General features: G+C 39.7%; 1 protein-coding gene and 1 long non-coding RNA gene across 3 annotated transcripts; one reads left to right on the top strand and one right to left on the bottom strand.

The window, feature by feature from the left end:
- Window positions 1–279: 279 nt before the first annotated feature.
- ZNF572 (zinc finger protein 572) lies at window positions 280–7,382 on the top strand. Of its 2 annotated transcripts, XM_039853916.1 has the most exons (3): window positions 280–437; window positions 2,310–2,414; window positions 3,409–7,382. In XM_039853916.1, exons 2-3 carry the CDS (start codon window positions 2,345–2,347, stop codon window positions 4,917–4,919), a joined length of 1,581 nt encoding a protein of 526 aa, XP_039709850.1. In that variant the 5' UTR covers window positions 280–437; window positions 2,310–2,344; the 3' UTR covers window positions 4,920–7,382. The 2 variants fall into 2 exon arrangements, with proteins under 2 accessions (XP_039709850.1, XP_039709851.1); XM_039853917.1 differs by lacking the exon at window positions 2,310–2,414 and having other exon boundaries at window positions 296–437.
- Window positions 4,945–15,456, bottom strand: LOC120595655 (uncharacterized). Its single transcript, XR_005650928.1, has 3 exons — window positions 15,322–15,456; window positions 7,207–7,352; window positions 4,945–5,012 (listed from the first exon to the last, which is right to left on the bottom strand). It is a non-coding gene; the product is annotated as an uncharacterized LOC120595655 (long non-coding RNA).
- Window positions 15,457–15,532: the final 76 nt, after the last annotated feature.

The following is a 15,532-nucleotide window of genomic DNA, read 5'->3' as shown; positions in this document are numbered from 1 at the left end:
AAACAATAGGTGCTTAATAAATACATGGTTTATTTTGATTATGATTCTGATGATGATGGTTATAAATATCTGATGATACCCTGATGTCAAGGAGAAGTATAGGCTCTAATCAGTCCCCTATTACAAGGCTCCTGACAAGTGTGAAGACTGAGGCTCACAGTTGGTGAATGACAGCACAAAGAAAGGAAATCCACACAAAGGAAGGAAATCCCACCCGGGGTTCTACGGGTTAAGATCAACGAGAGGTGACATCACTGTTTGCTAGACAGTCTCCGGCAAAGCCTGTCGGGGAAGAGAGGGGACTTCCGGTTTCTGTCCACTGGGTTTGAGAGTTTAGGACCCTGGGTTGGTGGGGTGAGAAAGAGCAGCGACTCCTTCCTTCCAGACAGCTGAGCCCGCTGGGGCGGCAGGGTGCCTTGTGTGTAGCCCCCGGAACAGTGAGTTCTTTCTCGGGGGGAAGGGAGCAGAGGGCTGCAGGCAGGAGTGGCACTGCACCGCCCGGGCTGCAGTGTCCGTCCCGGAGCGGGGTCCCGCTGCTGCGAGGGTCAAGGGCCCAGCCTCTCCCTCTAGCCAGGCCACTGCGCCCTCCCCTCACCCATCCCTCGCCTGCAGAGGCCTAAATGATCTTGTCAGTTGGACACGATCTGGTCTCCTGGAACTTCATCCCTCAGGGCACCCAGCCTCTGGTTCCTACCAGCTAAGGCGCAGGCAGTGCATTCAGGCCCCACCCTAGTCCTCTACTCTGACAATGAACCTTGGCCTTTTCGTGGAGTGACGCCTTAAAGACAGCCTTTTAATACCATTCATGGCCTTGAGTTTGCTGCCATTTGACTGAGCCAGTGTCCCCGAGGGCTCCCCTACTACCAAAATGAATAGTTTCTTAGGAAAAATGCTGGCATGGGTATCTGTTACCCAGGCTCTAGCTTCCTTTTAATTTAAGGACTTTGACAGGAATATGTAACTCAGAAAGCAAAACATCGTACTCCACGTAAACAACTTTCTTTTTTTTTTCTATTCAAGTGCCCGGTTTTTCCCACTCAAACACGGGATATTTATAATTAAGACTAGTTTCACCTTTTCTTATAACAGACCCCTAATTCTTGAGGGTGCTTTGGGAATGCCAGCTCCCTTTGGTATATGGCCTAAAGATGTTAATCTGTTTCCTAAAAATCCAGTCAATATATTCCAAAATAAAGATCCCCTTTGAGGATCATTTACATTTGGGGTTATGCCCAGCTCTGCTTCCTGCTCTAGTTTACTGAGGGATGACAGTGCGAAACTGTCCAGACAGGCTTGGGACTATATCCTGCTCTACCGTTTTCAGATTGTGTGGCCTTGGGAAGGTTTCTTAATGTCTTTTGAGCTCATCTATAAGATGCTGGTAATTGTTCATACACCTCAGAGAGCTATTGTGAGAATTAAATGGGCAATATGTGTAAATTATTTAGTTCACTGCCTGGCACATAATAAGCAGTAATAGGGTGAAAATCATAACTATACCATTTTTTGTTTTTCATATGTTTGCCTTTGTAAATCCTTTTAGGCTCTCGTTTCTCCCCAGTTATGCATTCTTTATATCCTGAAATGGGTGCAAATTTCCCATGTAACTGCCTTCTAGTGATAGCTCACATTTCCCAGTCCCTTAAAGTAGCTCAGTGATTGTCTTTGGCTTCAAAAGAGAAAGTTTAGGCTGTTATGGATAGTGTGGTTATGATAGATTTAGAGGCAAGGAAGAGGTCCCTTGTTAGCCCCCTTTTTATTTTGGGGTTATTGTTTATAATTATTCTAGCTTTATTTTATTCTAATTTCTTAATTACTGGTTAGATAAATCTCACTTTCTTCTGAAATTGACTTCAAAGGTTTCATCCTTCTGTCAAGAACCAAGTTATTCTTTCTAAGCTAAACAGGGTGCTTTCTCTTTAGCTGCTTCTTATACTTACATATTGATTCCTTGAAGTGTTATTGTTGGTGCTTTTTCCAAAAATCGACTTTGTTTTTTCAATTAAAAGTGTTTCTAAACTCTTAGTGGACAGTGAGTATTAGTATTTACTCTATTTTTGAGCCTGACCCTTTAATGTGAAGATGTAATTTCTTTTTTTATTATTTTCTTGGAAAAGGTAAATCAGATTAACCTTTAATTCTAAACAGTGAGAAAAGATTTTCTACAAAGACTTCTAAAGACTTATGTTTCTTAGTTTCAGTATTAACAGAACATTCTATACCTATAATTATTATGTTACAGTGGCTGGGAAGGAAGGAAGAATACATTTTAACAAATGCCTCCAAACGTGACCTGTTTCCTTCCACAGGATTTCTGATCCCTAACCTGGCTGTGATCATTGTGATGGAGCAAAAGAAAAAGCTGTTGGTCTCAGATACTCTAGAGAGGGAGAGTTTGAAAAGTTCGTTTACAGGTGAGGGATCAAGAAGATGATCTGAACACTTTGGAAATTCATTATAAGATACACTATAGAGTATGGGGCATTAGAATGAGATAAACTTTAATTTGATTCCCTGCTGCGTAACTTACAAGTTTATTAACTCTTACAGCCTCAGTCTTCTCATCTTTAAGAAAAAAAGGAATGATAATATCTGTCTCTCATATTTTTTAGAATTAACGAGATACCATATGCAAGCTACTATTCTTATAGTGGGTGTCATTATTTCTATATGTGTTCAGATTTTAAAGCATTGTCTAGTTTTTGCCTCAGATGGCATGCTGGGGCATACTCTTCAGTTTCTTCCCTACTCACATCCCCTTTTTTCTTTTACGTCTTCGAGAACAAAGTTAGTGAACTTATCTTTAAATTGATATCCTCCTTTGCAACTGCTGACAACTGTTCAAATACAGTTGACCCTCGAACAACATAATATGGGTTTGAACTGTGCAGGTCCACTTATACGTGGATTTTTTTTCAATAAATAATGTAAATGTGCTTTCTCTTCCTTATGATTTCCTTAATAACATTTTCTTTTTTCTAGCTTTATTAGAAGACTACATTATATAATACCTGTAACATATAAAATTTGTGTTAATTGACTGTTTATATATGTTTGGTAAGGCTTCTGGTCAACAGTGGCTATTAGTAGTTAAGTTTCAGGGGAATCAAAGTTATATGTGGATTTTGACTGTGTGTGGGGTGGGGTGGGGAGGGGGGTGCCTCTAATCCCCTCTAACCCCTGTATTGTTCAAGGGTCAACTGTGCTTGATTATTGTCGCTAGGTACAAAAAATTCACCTGTTTCTGACAAACACATGGAGTAAAAGAGACAAAACTAGCTTTAAAATTTTTTTATGTGAAATAATTTTCGAGTTTTTACTTCGTTATTCCCTCTCTCACTGCAATTTAGAATTTCCTTCCCCTGGGAGATTAGGGAATATGTTTAGAATATTTGTTTATTCTTGCAGGAAATGAAGGGAAGAATAATTTGGAAACGGTTCAACACTGTAACCCTAAGGCAGAGAAACTTAAAGAGAGAACTTCAAAATGGTTTAAAAGAGATGGCCCACAAAACTGTAAACGTGAGGATTCAAAAGAAATGCTACTGACCTGGTCCCAAGGGGATGAGATTTGGTGTGATATCTATGAGAACAATGGCAAGTCAGAGAATCAGGGAAATTCTACAGAAAAAGAGGAAGAAAAGCCCAGTCACTGGGGATGGGACCCAGGAGAACACGCCAATGCCTCTGTCCAGCAGAATTCATCCTTCAGAGACAAGCCCTACAAATGTTCTGAATGTTGGAAAAGCTTCAATAATAGTTCTCATTTGCGTGTTCACCAGAGGACCCACTCAGGAGAAAAACCTTATAAATGCTCTGAGTGTGGGAAATGCTTTAGTAACAGCTCTCACTTGATTCAGCATCTGAGAACACACACAGGAGAGAAGCCGTACCAGTGTGGCGAATGTGGGAAAAGCTTCAGTAATACCTCCCATCTTATTATCCATGAGAGGACTCACACGGGAGAGAAACCCTATAAATGTCCTGAGTGTGGTAAGAGTTTCAGCAGCAGCTCTCACCTTATTCAGCATCACAGATCACACACAGGTGAAAAGCCATATGAATGTCCTGTCTGTGCGAAATGCTTCAGCCACAGTTACGTTTTAATAGAACATCAGAGGACTCATACTGGAGAAAAACCTTATAAATGCCCTGATTGTGGAAAGGGCTTTGGTCAGAGTTCCAGCCTAATTCGCCACCAGCGGACACACACAGGCGAGAAGCCATACAAATGTCTTGAATGCGGCAAAAGCTTTGGTTGTAATTCGACGCTAATAAAGCATCAGAGAATTCATACAGGAGAAAAACCCTATCGGTGTACAGAATGTGGGAAGAATTTCAGTCGAAGTTCAAACCTCATTACACATCGGAAAACACACACAGGAGAAAAACTCTATGAAAGTTCTGGATATGGAGAAAGTGTGCATCAGAACTGCAATATAATAGAAGAATGCAGAATCCAGCCAGGAGAGAAACCATATAAATGTTGTGAATGTGGAAAGAGTTTTGGCCTCAGCTCTCATCTCATTAGACATCAGAGGACACATACCGGAGAAAAACCTTACAGATGTTCTGAGTGCTGGAAAACGTTTAGTCAGAGTTCCACCCTGGTGATTCACCAAAGGACGCACACAGGAGAGAAACCTTATAAGTGTTCTGACTGTGGTGAGTGCTTCAGTCAAAGCTTTAACCTCATCAGGCACCGGAGGACCCACATAGGAGAAAAACCTTACAAATGTACCGACTGTGAGAAATGCTTCAGCAGAAGTGCCTACCTCAGTCAGCATCGGAAAATTCACATAGAAAGGTCTTTTGAGTCTCCTGAAGTTGAAGATTTTCCTCGTGAATGGACTTGGAAAAACTGTTCAGGGGATATGGCCCTTATCTCATTTTCAGTTCCAAATTCATCATCCTCTTAAGTCCCCAAGCCTGTTTCTTTTTTTCTCTTCTTATTGGCCTATTACAGTTAAGGTGTTCTGTGATCATTGTGCTACGATGTTTCTGTGGTTTGTCTGTCAAAACATTTAGAAAAAGTCAACCTCTCAGTTTAGAGCATAGGAAGACCTAGATTGTTGAATCTGCCCAGTGAGAGATACTGCCAAGGATAGAGAAAAGTTATTTTTGATTTAAAGTAATATAAGATGAGCTTCAAAGGAAAACATAAAGAGTAATCATGGGAGTAAATAAAAGGACACCGCAGAGCTTGACTCTGAGATTGACATTGAATTGTCTTATTTTCTCTGGCCTAATGGGGTAGCAATAAATCATTACTGGCCTCAGGGATTTTCCCAGAAAAAAAGATTCTTTTTGAACAAATCACGTGATTTCCTGGCCTTTTTGCTGGGTCTTAATAAAGAAAAGATTCATTTTTTAAATTCATTTTTAATTGCTGAACATTAACTTTTGTATCTAGAAATGCACTGTCCAATACGATAGCCACTAGCCACATGTGACTATTAAAATTTATATTAATGAAGAGTAAATGAAATTTAAAATCCAGTTTTTTAGTCACACTAGCCACTTGCGATGTGCTCAGTATCTGCCACATGTGACTGGTGGCTGCTGTACTGGATATCATAAAAAGTATTTTAAGATCATCTTTCTTGACAGACTCACAGATATTTCCTATTTGACTCATAATATTTCCTATAAATGCAGTCTGGGATTTCTGCTCTCCAAGAGGGATTGCAGTATAGGATAGAAATGTGTTAAAAGGCACTAAATCTAGGGACTGGCTGTTCTAATGATTGTATATTTTAATGTATGTTCAACCATCTCGATTATCTAGCGATATGGTCTCATTTTTTTGGCCAAAGCCAGATTAGGAGATGGGATACTTGAATTCTGTTTTAAAAATTTTGACAAATAGTTTTTATCCTTCAGTTTTCCTATTCCATTATCCCTGGTCATATTAAAAACTGTTTTTTTAAAAAATAATTAACCCACTGAATCTGAGCCAGTGTCCAGGGACAGTCTGCCATTGGAGACCGAGATTCCTTAGATGCGGTTTTAACAGTTTTCTTTTGCCTCTTGACTTATGTGGTATCAGATCAGATAACTGAGACCCCAACCTCTCTGCTCATCTGTCCAATGGTAATGATGCTTTACAAAGTATTAAGATATTTCCTATTCCCCTAACCCTCATTTTTTCCTGCTAGATGTGTAGGAAGGTCAAGGCTCCTCAGTTGCCCAAGATTTCATCTCATTTTTGGATTTGGAATATATTTTATAAAGAATATATAGAGACACAGATTAAGAATGTGGAGCCAGCGAGGGCCAATGACAACTACTGCAAAGGGCTATAGCTCATGGGTTTCGGAATTGCATGGGGATTATTTCTTCTTTCACGACTGTGGTGCACCTGATACTGGTGAGGCAATTACACCTTTTGGTACAGGATTGAAAAATGAAGACGCAAAAGCTAGTGAAAGTATTTAAGAAATATTTGGGGTGATTTTCTGCTTTCAAAAAGGGGGAGAACATTGTTGGGCATTATTGGCTTTTATGTGACCCTCCCCCCTGCCCCCCGCCTAAGCATCTTTTTCCCTTTGTATGTTATATAGAATTGCTCAAATCATCTTAAACTATAATATCTGAGGCCAAGTTTTTATGTTTTTTTGTTTTTTGTTTTTTGTTTTTTGTTTTTTTACCAGATAAGAGTTTGATTGTTTGATAATTAAATTTGGGCATTTGCTATTGAGGCTGAAATTCAGTTGCAAGGTAGTAGCTGTTGCGGAGATAGAAAAATCATCGATCACATGATGGGTGGCAAGTAATTGCTCTGAACCTCATCTGTAAAGTGGAGATAACACCCATTTTGCAGGAGTACTGTAAAGATTAAGTAATTAATTGTTTGCAATGCATCTAACACAGTGCTTAAAATATATTGGATTCAGCTTATTGAATTTTTTGTTGTTCATGAAAGAAAAGATTCAGTTTAAGTCAGGTAAGAACAGAATAGCAAGTTCAATTTAAGTTAATCTGCGTCTGAAGAAATTAACAGGCACAATTGATGTCCTGTCATCACCTATACTATGTTTTATGACTTCCCACAATTATGTAAAACCTAATTCACAAACCTTGATGTCTATAGGAATATAGATGTTGACATTTTAAATGGGTGACAATAGGCTTCGTTAGTTTTGGCAAGAATCTTGTCTCTTTGAATTAAGAATTAGGAAAACAGAAGAAAGATTTGTCACTTACGGTGGAGACCATAACAGTCGAATTTAATCATATTTGATGCCTTTGCCTCAGTTTCATTATTCAGCAAGAAGGTTCTTCATTTAGTTCCCCAAGAAGTAAATACTCGGTATTGTCTATTTTTCTTGCCAGCACAAAGGATACAGCACCTGAAATAAAAAATTCTTATTTGCAAGTGATTTGTTTGTTTCTTCTTAATTAAAGAGAAGATTCCTGTATTCTTTTTTCATACTCAAAGAAGGGGCTTATATTTTTTTCCCGACAGTGGAATGAGGAAATCCACGTTAACACATGTAGTCATAAATGTATTAGGGAACCCACTCCCAAACTGCTGTATAGCCTACCATAAGTTTTTATTATAGTAACTGGAGTAAAGATTTACTCCCATCATTCCAGGTCATCCAGGTTGGATCTACCAAATGGGCCTTCTTAGTGCTGTAGAGTTTCCTCATTGATGGTGAGAGGTAGTGGAGCCTGGCGCTGTGACTATTGCCCCTTAGACATTAATCAAAGATATTCATCGCCAGTCTCTCACTTTCTGAAATCATGATAATGACATAACTGTCATTGCTTCTTTATTCTGTATTTGAGTTTACGCAATTCCTTTCAAGCAGTATAGCATTCATTCAACAAAATTCACCTGATTCCTAACGTGTTTAACAGAGGTCAAATGACAGTGGGAGGGGCAAATTAAGTTAGAGTAGTAGTAGGGAAAGGCCGCTTTTCAGATGACTATTTTTGCCAACTCTCAAACTATACTTATTACGCTGAACTCTCCTTCAAATGTAGTAATTTGGTAATGCAAGGAGCTAGAGATAACTATAGATTAAAGTGGGTTAGGTTTGTACTGTGTAATACAAATATGAAGTTCGACACATTGCTTTGCACACAGTGGTACCCGATACTGAATGGGTGTCACGTGCTTATGTTTTATGCTAATGTCCAAGAGTACGTGCCCTTCCAGGACATGCGTTCCTACTAGACTGTCAACTCCTTGAGTATAGAGAATGGATTCCATTTTTGTAATCCCAAAGCGTGACACAAAGCCTCAAATGGGAAGTATTTTTTGGTCTTGGTTGAGGGGTATTTGCCAATGGATAAAGTCTACTGGATTAGGCTGTATAGTCACAGCATCCCCCTAGGTCCCTTTAACACCATTACTTGTCCAGTCCACAGAGGCTGGACTGGCTTGGAAGTGAAAATGACTGCCCTAGGAGGCTGGGTCTATCCTCACAGTAACCCTACTGGACCCTTAAAACATCTCAATTGTTCAGAATCCTATGAAGGTAAGACCCTGGGGTTTTTTGTTTTTTGTTTTTGATTCAGACTGTTTAAGACATTCAAAACCTGTTTCAAATTTATGTTTCCATCACTTACTAGCTTTGTACTCTGTACTTACCTTGTAAGATTTGGTAAGCAGTGAATGAGATGAGGTACCTGGCACATCGTAGGTGTTAAGGAAATACTGTTTTCCTTCCCTGTCCACTCTCATTTACTCATAAGGTTACCAAGAAAAGGCTCTAGACACAGAATTGTTTAATCATTTCTTGAAATGATTATTTCTAGGTTTCTAAAATAAAAAAAAAACAAAACATCTAGCTCATAGGTTTGTCGTAAGGATCACTGAGATAATGTGCTTAGCAATGCTGGTACCTAGTAATCACTCAATGTTAGTTCTTATTACCTTACTAAAGTGGCTGTAGACCATCATGGGTCTTTGGATCATCTATGAGGTAGCCTCAGAGACCCAGGTATCCTGAGGGACCACTGAAATGGTGCAATCCTTTTGTTATTGTTTATCCCATGAACCTGAAGGGGCATGACTAGGAATGTGAGGCTAATAACACAGCACATCATTATTATAATATGGCAGATATTTGGGCAGCTGCTGCCTTTTCTGTTGGAAAATTATCCTGTTCACTCCCTGATCTCTTTCACGTTTGTTCTTTGACCTCTCTCTGGCCTTAACTTCTTCTGCCTTGTCCATATTCTAACCCAAACTTTGTCTTTTTTCTACCTTTTATTTTCTACCCTCTTCCTCCCTCCTAGTGAAGTAGGAATGAAGTCAAGAATATGGATGATGCAAATGCTTGGTTATAAAAGATACAGATGACAACAGGATGCCTGGCAATCACGACATCATGGGTATATAGCCGCTTACAAGTAGAGGTAGCTTGTGGGTACTAAGACAGACAGGTTTCTGGTTTAATATTGCTTGACTGGTGAAATCAGTCAATACCCCAGGATTTGACACAATGAGGGATGAAGTGGAAGCCATACTAAGTCAAATGGCCAGATTAAAGAAAATACCAGTTGATTAGACTGACAAACACAGGTGAAAGATTTTTCCCCTTAGAATAGCTTACTTTCTAATCACTAAAGTAACATTTGCTAAAATATACAAAGATATATAAAGTAGAAAATATGTAAAAGTATAAAGATCAAAATAAAAATGATCTATAATCATTTTCTCCCGATGACTCACCATTAAAGTTCTAGATACTTTCTCAATAACTTCTTTTCTAATCTATTGCATCTCTCTATATTATATATATATATTATTGTCTTTTTTCCTAATCTTACATCATTTGTCATTTTCCTTGTTTAAATTATTATGAGGTTTTTAATGGCTTTATAATATTGCATTGACTGATGTACCATAAAGATTTAATTATTCTCATGTTGAATAATTAAATTCATATTGTTTCTAGTTATTCATTGTTAAAAATAACACTACTGTGAACAGGTCAATTTGGGTTGTTGTTTTGTTTTGGTATCGTGGCTGTAATTGTTTGGTTTTGCTTTTTTGCTCTGTGTTGGTATACAAATCTTAATGTATACCTCATCTCTAATTATTTCCATAGAGTGAATTCCTAGAAATGAGATTATTGAGTCAAAGTTCATAAAAATTTGAAATGCATATTATCTAATCACTTTCCAGAAATATTTATCAATTTAAATTACCCTAATAAACTAATTTTTTAAAACACCCTTTGGAGGGGGTTGGGGAGAACATAATTCAAGGTCAAGGCTTCCTTCTTTCCTTCCTTCTCGTTTTTCTTTTCTTTCTTTTCTCTTTTTTCTTTCTTCCTCTTTCTTTTCTTTCTTTCCTCCTTCTTTCTTCATTTCTTTCTATTCTTTCCTTCCTTCCTTCCTTCCTTCCCTCCTTCTCTCTTTCTTTCTTTCCTTTTTTCTTCTTAACTAAGAGTTACTTTGGGGTGAATCATTTTAAGTACTGGGACTTTCTCTTGTGCAGCCCTGGGCTCAATTCCAGTAAATGTCACACAAGAACCTGTTCTCAAAACTATGGAAGTGATATAAGACCCAAAACCTGGAAGTACTAAGAGGAAGAATGATTGAGAAAAGGGTTGGCTAGGTTAGTTCAATGCCTACTGCTACCTGATTCAGAAAATGGAATGCACTCCAGAGCTAGGAGAGTAAGGTAAATTCAGGTTTGGCAAATGGATGAGTTTCTCTTTGTTTCTAAAATTGATATGGAGGAAAAAGAATGGAGGCTTATGAAGATGGCAAGTTAGATTGCTCAGAAGAATAGAATCTTCATCTTTCTCATCCTGCTGCCATCAACAATCCAGTATAAAACTTGTATTGTCAACTGCAGGCATTAGTGTTTTACTGAGGGGAAAAAACACACACGCACACAGTGGGAAAGGGGAAAAGAAATGTAAGGTGTCGTCATTGCCGCTGAGAGAGGTTATACCTGGTTACTCCTACTGATTCTTCAAATCTCAGCTTCTAAGTAACTTCCAAGGTAGGCCTTCCTTGACCCTGATTAGTTTCTATCTTACCCTCCAAAGCAACATATATCTGTTCTTTTTTGGACCTATGTGACATCTTTAATTACCTATTTGGTTCTGTCTTCTCCATTAAACTCTAAACTCCTGAATGACAAAGACTGTGTCTGCTCTATTTACTGCTTTACTGCTAACACCAGCACAGTGTGTGACACGTGGCACACACCTGACACACATTTATCACACTGAATTGCACTGACATATATTCTAATTGTGGCTTTATGAGCAGTAGCCAAAGAGAAAAAGAAAATGAAAACAAAATTCCAAATTAATGTAATTGGCTCCATCACTTGCAATCGGGAAATGGCAAAAGATTGTGTAAGTACTGAGGGGCTGTAGAACAACTAAGTGACTGCCATGAAAAGTCTTTTTTGGACAAAGTGAGCAAGAAAGTTTTGAGGGTGGTGATCTAACATGTTTCTAATGTGTTACAAATAAAAATTATTAGTGAAAAAGGAGTTGCTCAGTTTGGTACCCAAAAGAGGGCAGAGGGGGTATAAAATGAAGAAAGAAAAGGTCATACTCAATACATTGAAAAATGCTTGCCGCATACCAAGTGTAGAGTATACAATCTGTGAATAAGACATGGTCCTTGCCTTAAGGAGTTGACTCTCTTGAAAAGTTGACTCTCTTGTAAGTTGATAATTATAATGCAAGTTGGTGACTGCTTTGACAAAGTGGTGGAGTTAAGAAAACCTGAAGAGAAAGGGATAATCTGGGTCTTAAAGAATTGGATAGTTGAAGGGAGGGCAAAGCTTTTTCTTGCACTGAGAATGGCACTTGGTAAGGCCCATGTCTAGGCCTGGCCTGCCAATTAGATTACCAGAGACAATGGAGGTGTTTAAGTAACAGAATGAAAAGTTCAAATGTGCCTTTTGTTTGTTTTAAAGTGACTAGATCTTTGGGGAGAAAAAAACCACATTCTAGTTAAACATGCCTAGATTCCTGAGCCAGATTCCCTAGGCTTAGATTCAAGCTGTGCTAATTAGTGGCTGTGAGCACTTCTCTGTACATTAGCTTCCTTAGCTGTAAAGACTGGGCTAAAAATAGCAACAGTTTCATCCTGAGTTATGGGGGGGGTGGTGAGGGAAGCTAATATAAAAAGAAAAGCATTTAGAATGCTGTCTGTACCATGTGTTAGCTGTTATCATGATTAGGAAGTATTTCTCCTGGTCATACTCTATAGCAGGGGTCCCTGACTCTTGGGCTGAAGACCTCCACTAGTCTGCCACCTGTTTAGAACCAGGCTGCACAGCAGAAGGTGAGTGGCTGGCAAGCAAGCGAAGCTCATCTGGATTTGCAGCCGCTCCCCAGCGCTAGCATCACCACCTCAGCTCCACCTCAAATCAGTAGGCATCAGATTCTCATAGGAGCACTGTCTCTGGTGCCAAGCTGGGGACCGCTGCTCTACAGTTTATTACTTTTTATAGGTAAGCGACTGTTTTTGTGTTCCATTTCATTGCCTTTGCCTCAGGACCAATTTTTGTTTTTGAATAAGTGGAGCCATGCCAAGATTCAAACATCCTTAAGAGATGGTTATGTAGCATTTAAGTTCAGTTCAGAACGTACAGAAATTCAGAGTTTGTCCTATGCAAGGTAGCACAAATGCTCTTTTTGCCCCAAATTCGGAAGTGGATCTGACTGTAGACATGAAGAAAGTCATTTTCAAAGATTAACCAATTGCCTACTTAATAAGAAAAAAATCTTATAATAATCTCAAGTACAAGGTAATCAAGAAATAATCATCCTGGTGATATGGAAGAGTCAGTGGCTTAGGCCTTCTATAATTTTAGCAATATGGAAACTCACAGATAACAAGCAGTTGATTGAAGAGTTATCTTCAGGAAAATTACTTTCCACACACAAAATTTTCTTGAGCCCTTTTAAATTTGACCTATATTTCAAACAACTAAATTCGTTGATACCAGTGAGGAATGTTGTTGGGGAAAGAACCAAATTTTGGTTTCATGATGGAGACAAACTAAAGCGATTATTGATAATTAAGAAGATTGGAGAACACAGGATTTGGAGACCAGGAATTTAACTTTGGATTTCATCACTTCTAAGCTGTGATTTGGCACAGCCACTTAATTACTTTAAGTTTCAGTTTTGTTATTTTTAAAAACAAGGTCATACAATGTCCATGAAAGTGTTCGGACACATAATTATTTTATTAGCAGATAAAATGTAATATTTGGGGTGAAAAATGATAACAGTTGCCATACTTCCTTAAACTCAGCAAAGTGTCTAGTATGGGATTGCAAGGAAGTTTAGATTTCATGAAGACATGCCATCTCCTCCCCAGAGGGTGACTGGCTTTTGACATGTCCAAGGACACAAAGCTGGTTAGTGGCAGCCAGAATTTAGGTCTCCAGATTCTAGTCACCTGGTCTTCCTACTACATTGTTGTCATCATTCATTCATTACATACATTTGTATGGAAGATAATTAAGTGCAAGGCATTGAGATAGGAGCTATAGGTGATTGTGATTTATCAGACAGAGATCTTTCTCTCAAGAAACACAGGGACCAGTGGGATGATAAGACTCAACCGTAAGTGTATAGTCAGAGACTGGGACAAAAATGTATGAATAAACTATTACGTGATTTCGTGAGTATCAAAGGAGACTTGGTGGAAGGAGTGACAATTCAACTGTGCTCCAAATAGCAGAAAAGATTTGTACATAAGCCATAGTGTTTACAGTAGGCAGTCCAGGTATAAGCAATAGAGTGAATAAAGGTACTGGTCTTAGGTCTCAGTGCATATTAGGGAGGTTTCGATATTTTATAATAAAAGCCATCTACCACTCAGACTCTTGTTTTGCTCTTTAGAATTGTCTTGGACACAATTCATGTTTAAATTCCCCAAGGTCACCTCCTCTCCTCCAGGTGGCCTGGAAGATAAGCCAAGATCAGGAGGCAGGCTGGATAGCTTTGACACATCCTACTCACAACAACAACAAAAAAGCCAGACTCTCCGGGTTGCCCGCACTTTTCTCTTAAAGGTGTACTTTCACTTTAATAAAACTTGTGCTTTCTTGCTTGCTGTTTGTTGATTCTTGAATTCTTTCTCTTGGCTTAAGGCAAGAACCTGGTCACCTGAGCTCCAGGTTCAGGGTCCCTCTTTGGACTCCCACCCTGTCAAGCTTTCCAGCATCTTCTTCCACTTATAAGGACCCTCATGATTACACTGGGCCACTCAGATACTCCAAACGTGATAGACATTTAAACTTTAAATACCAAAAATTTATGAGGACTTATTGAGTGTGTGGGGTCTGGGCAAAGCTACTCTTCGCTGATCTCACTACCTAGCTCTCCAAAGATCTTGAGACACTTCGGCTGTGATCAGGCTGCCCTTGGTTGGCAGCGGCAGTAGCATTAAATCACGTAGCCGCATCAGGAAGAGAAGGGACATCTGTTCCTGTCTTAGTGAGGTCACTCCTCTTAGACAGTGGTACATACCCTGTACAGGTCCCTGGAAGAATAACTTTAGGCGCAGCCTATTTTGCCTGCCAACACCGGTGCAAATATCTGCTAGCTATGTGCCCCAGCAATTAGGGACCTAACCTGGCAGCTGATACTCAGCTTTTAGTTGGAAGGACTGACTCTGTGGAGAACTAACTTGTAGAAAAGTTATACCTCACTAAATTTACAAGCTATTTCTTTCATCTCCCCTTTGCCTGGAACAATAGTGTAATCTATCATTGGTTTGTAGTGTTATTTATCAGCTTATTAAGAAACATCTTATATGCTACTGGCTTGTGAAATATTGCTATGATAAATTATAATTCCCACAGTGAACCTGTGTTACGTATCTGGAAAAAAACAATCTCAATCTCTGAGCATAATTTACCCTGAACAAAACACCCTCATACAATCCTCACATTTTTGACCGTGAGAGACTAGGGCCTAGGCTCATCAGTGTCTTTAGCCTGAGCACAGAAACAAAGTGCACAGCTGCCTGACAACTTTGGGTTACGTAAGGGAACACCTGGCATTTCCTCCTCCTGGCTTCTGGCAAATGCCTGCCTACTCGTTCTTCCAGCTTCCGCTCAAAAGTCACGTCCTCCACACACCAGTAGCATTTTCTACCGCTGACAGACACTAGGCACGAGACAATGATTGTATCCGATTCATCTCCACGTGACCCCTTGGCGTTACGTAGTAAGTGCTCAATTAAAGCTCAAGCAATGAATAGAAACATTCCAACATCCGGCGGGAGAGTCCCGGCAGGGATTCCTCGGAACCAACTCCGCCTCTCTCGGGGTAGGACACCAGCGGCCGGCGCTGCGTCACGTAAACTCACCGTGGTACCCAGAGCACAGCCCCAACCAGCCCCACCTCCTCCGGAGCGGGTCCAAGTCTTCGGAACCGCCCACCGAGTGGCGAGCTCCATCCCCCACAGCCCCACCCCCCACAACGTAAAATCGCCCTAGCGCCTCTCTTGGCGTCACCTCGAGGGCCGCGCCGCCCGCGATTGGTCAAACGTGACATAGCGCCATCTCGGCCTACCGCGC

The sequence above is a fragment of the Pteropus medius genome, unplaced genomic scaffold (genome assembly GCF_902729225.1).
Source record: "Pteropus medius unplaced genomic scaffold, Ma_sr-lr_union100, whole genome shotgun sequence".
Classification (NCBI taxonomy): domain Eukaryota; kingdom Metazoa; phylum Chordata; class Mammalia; order Chiroptera; family Pteropodidae; genus Pteropus; species Pteropus medius.
This window is presented reverse-complemented; position numbering and strand designations above follow the sequence as displayed.

What these genes read in the sequence shown, in the direction of transcription:
- ZNF572 (XM_039853916.1), top strand. Translation starts at nt 2,345, where the DNA reads ATGGAGCAAAAGAAAAAGCTGTTGGTCTCAGATACTCTAGAGAGGGAG. An exon ending in TTTGAAAAGTTCGTTTACAG is followed by an intron (nt 2,415 to 3,408) that starts GTGAGGGATCAA and finishes TTATTCTTGCAG; the next exon opens with GAAATGAAGGGAAGAATAAT.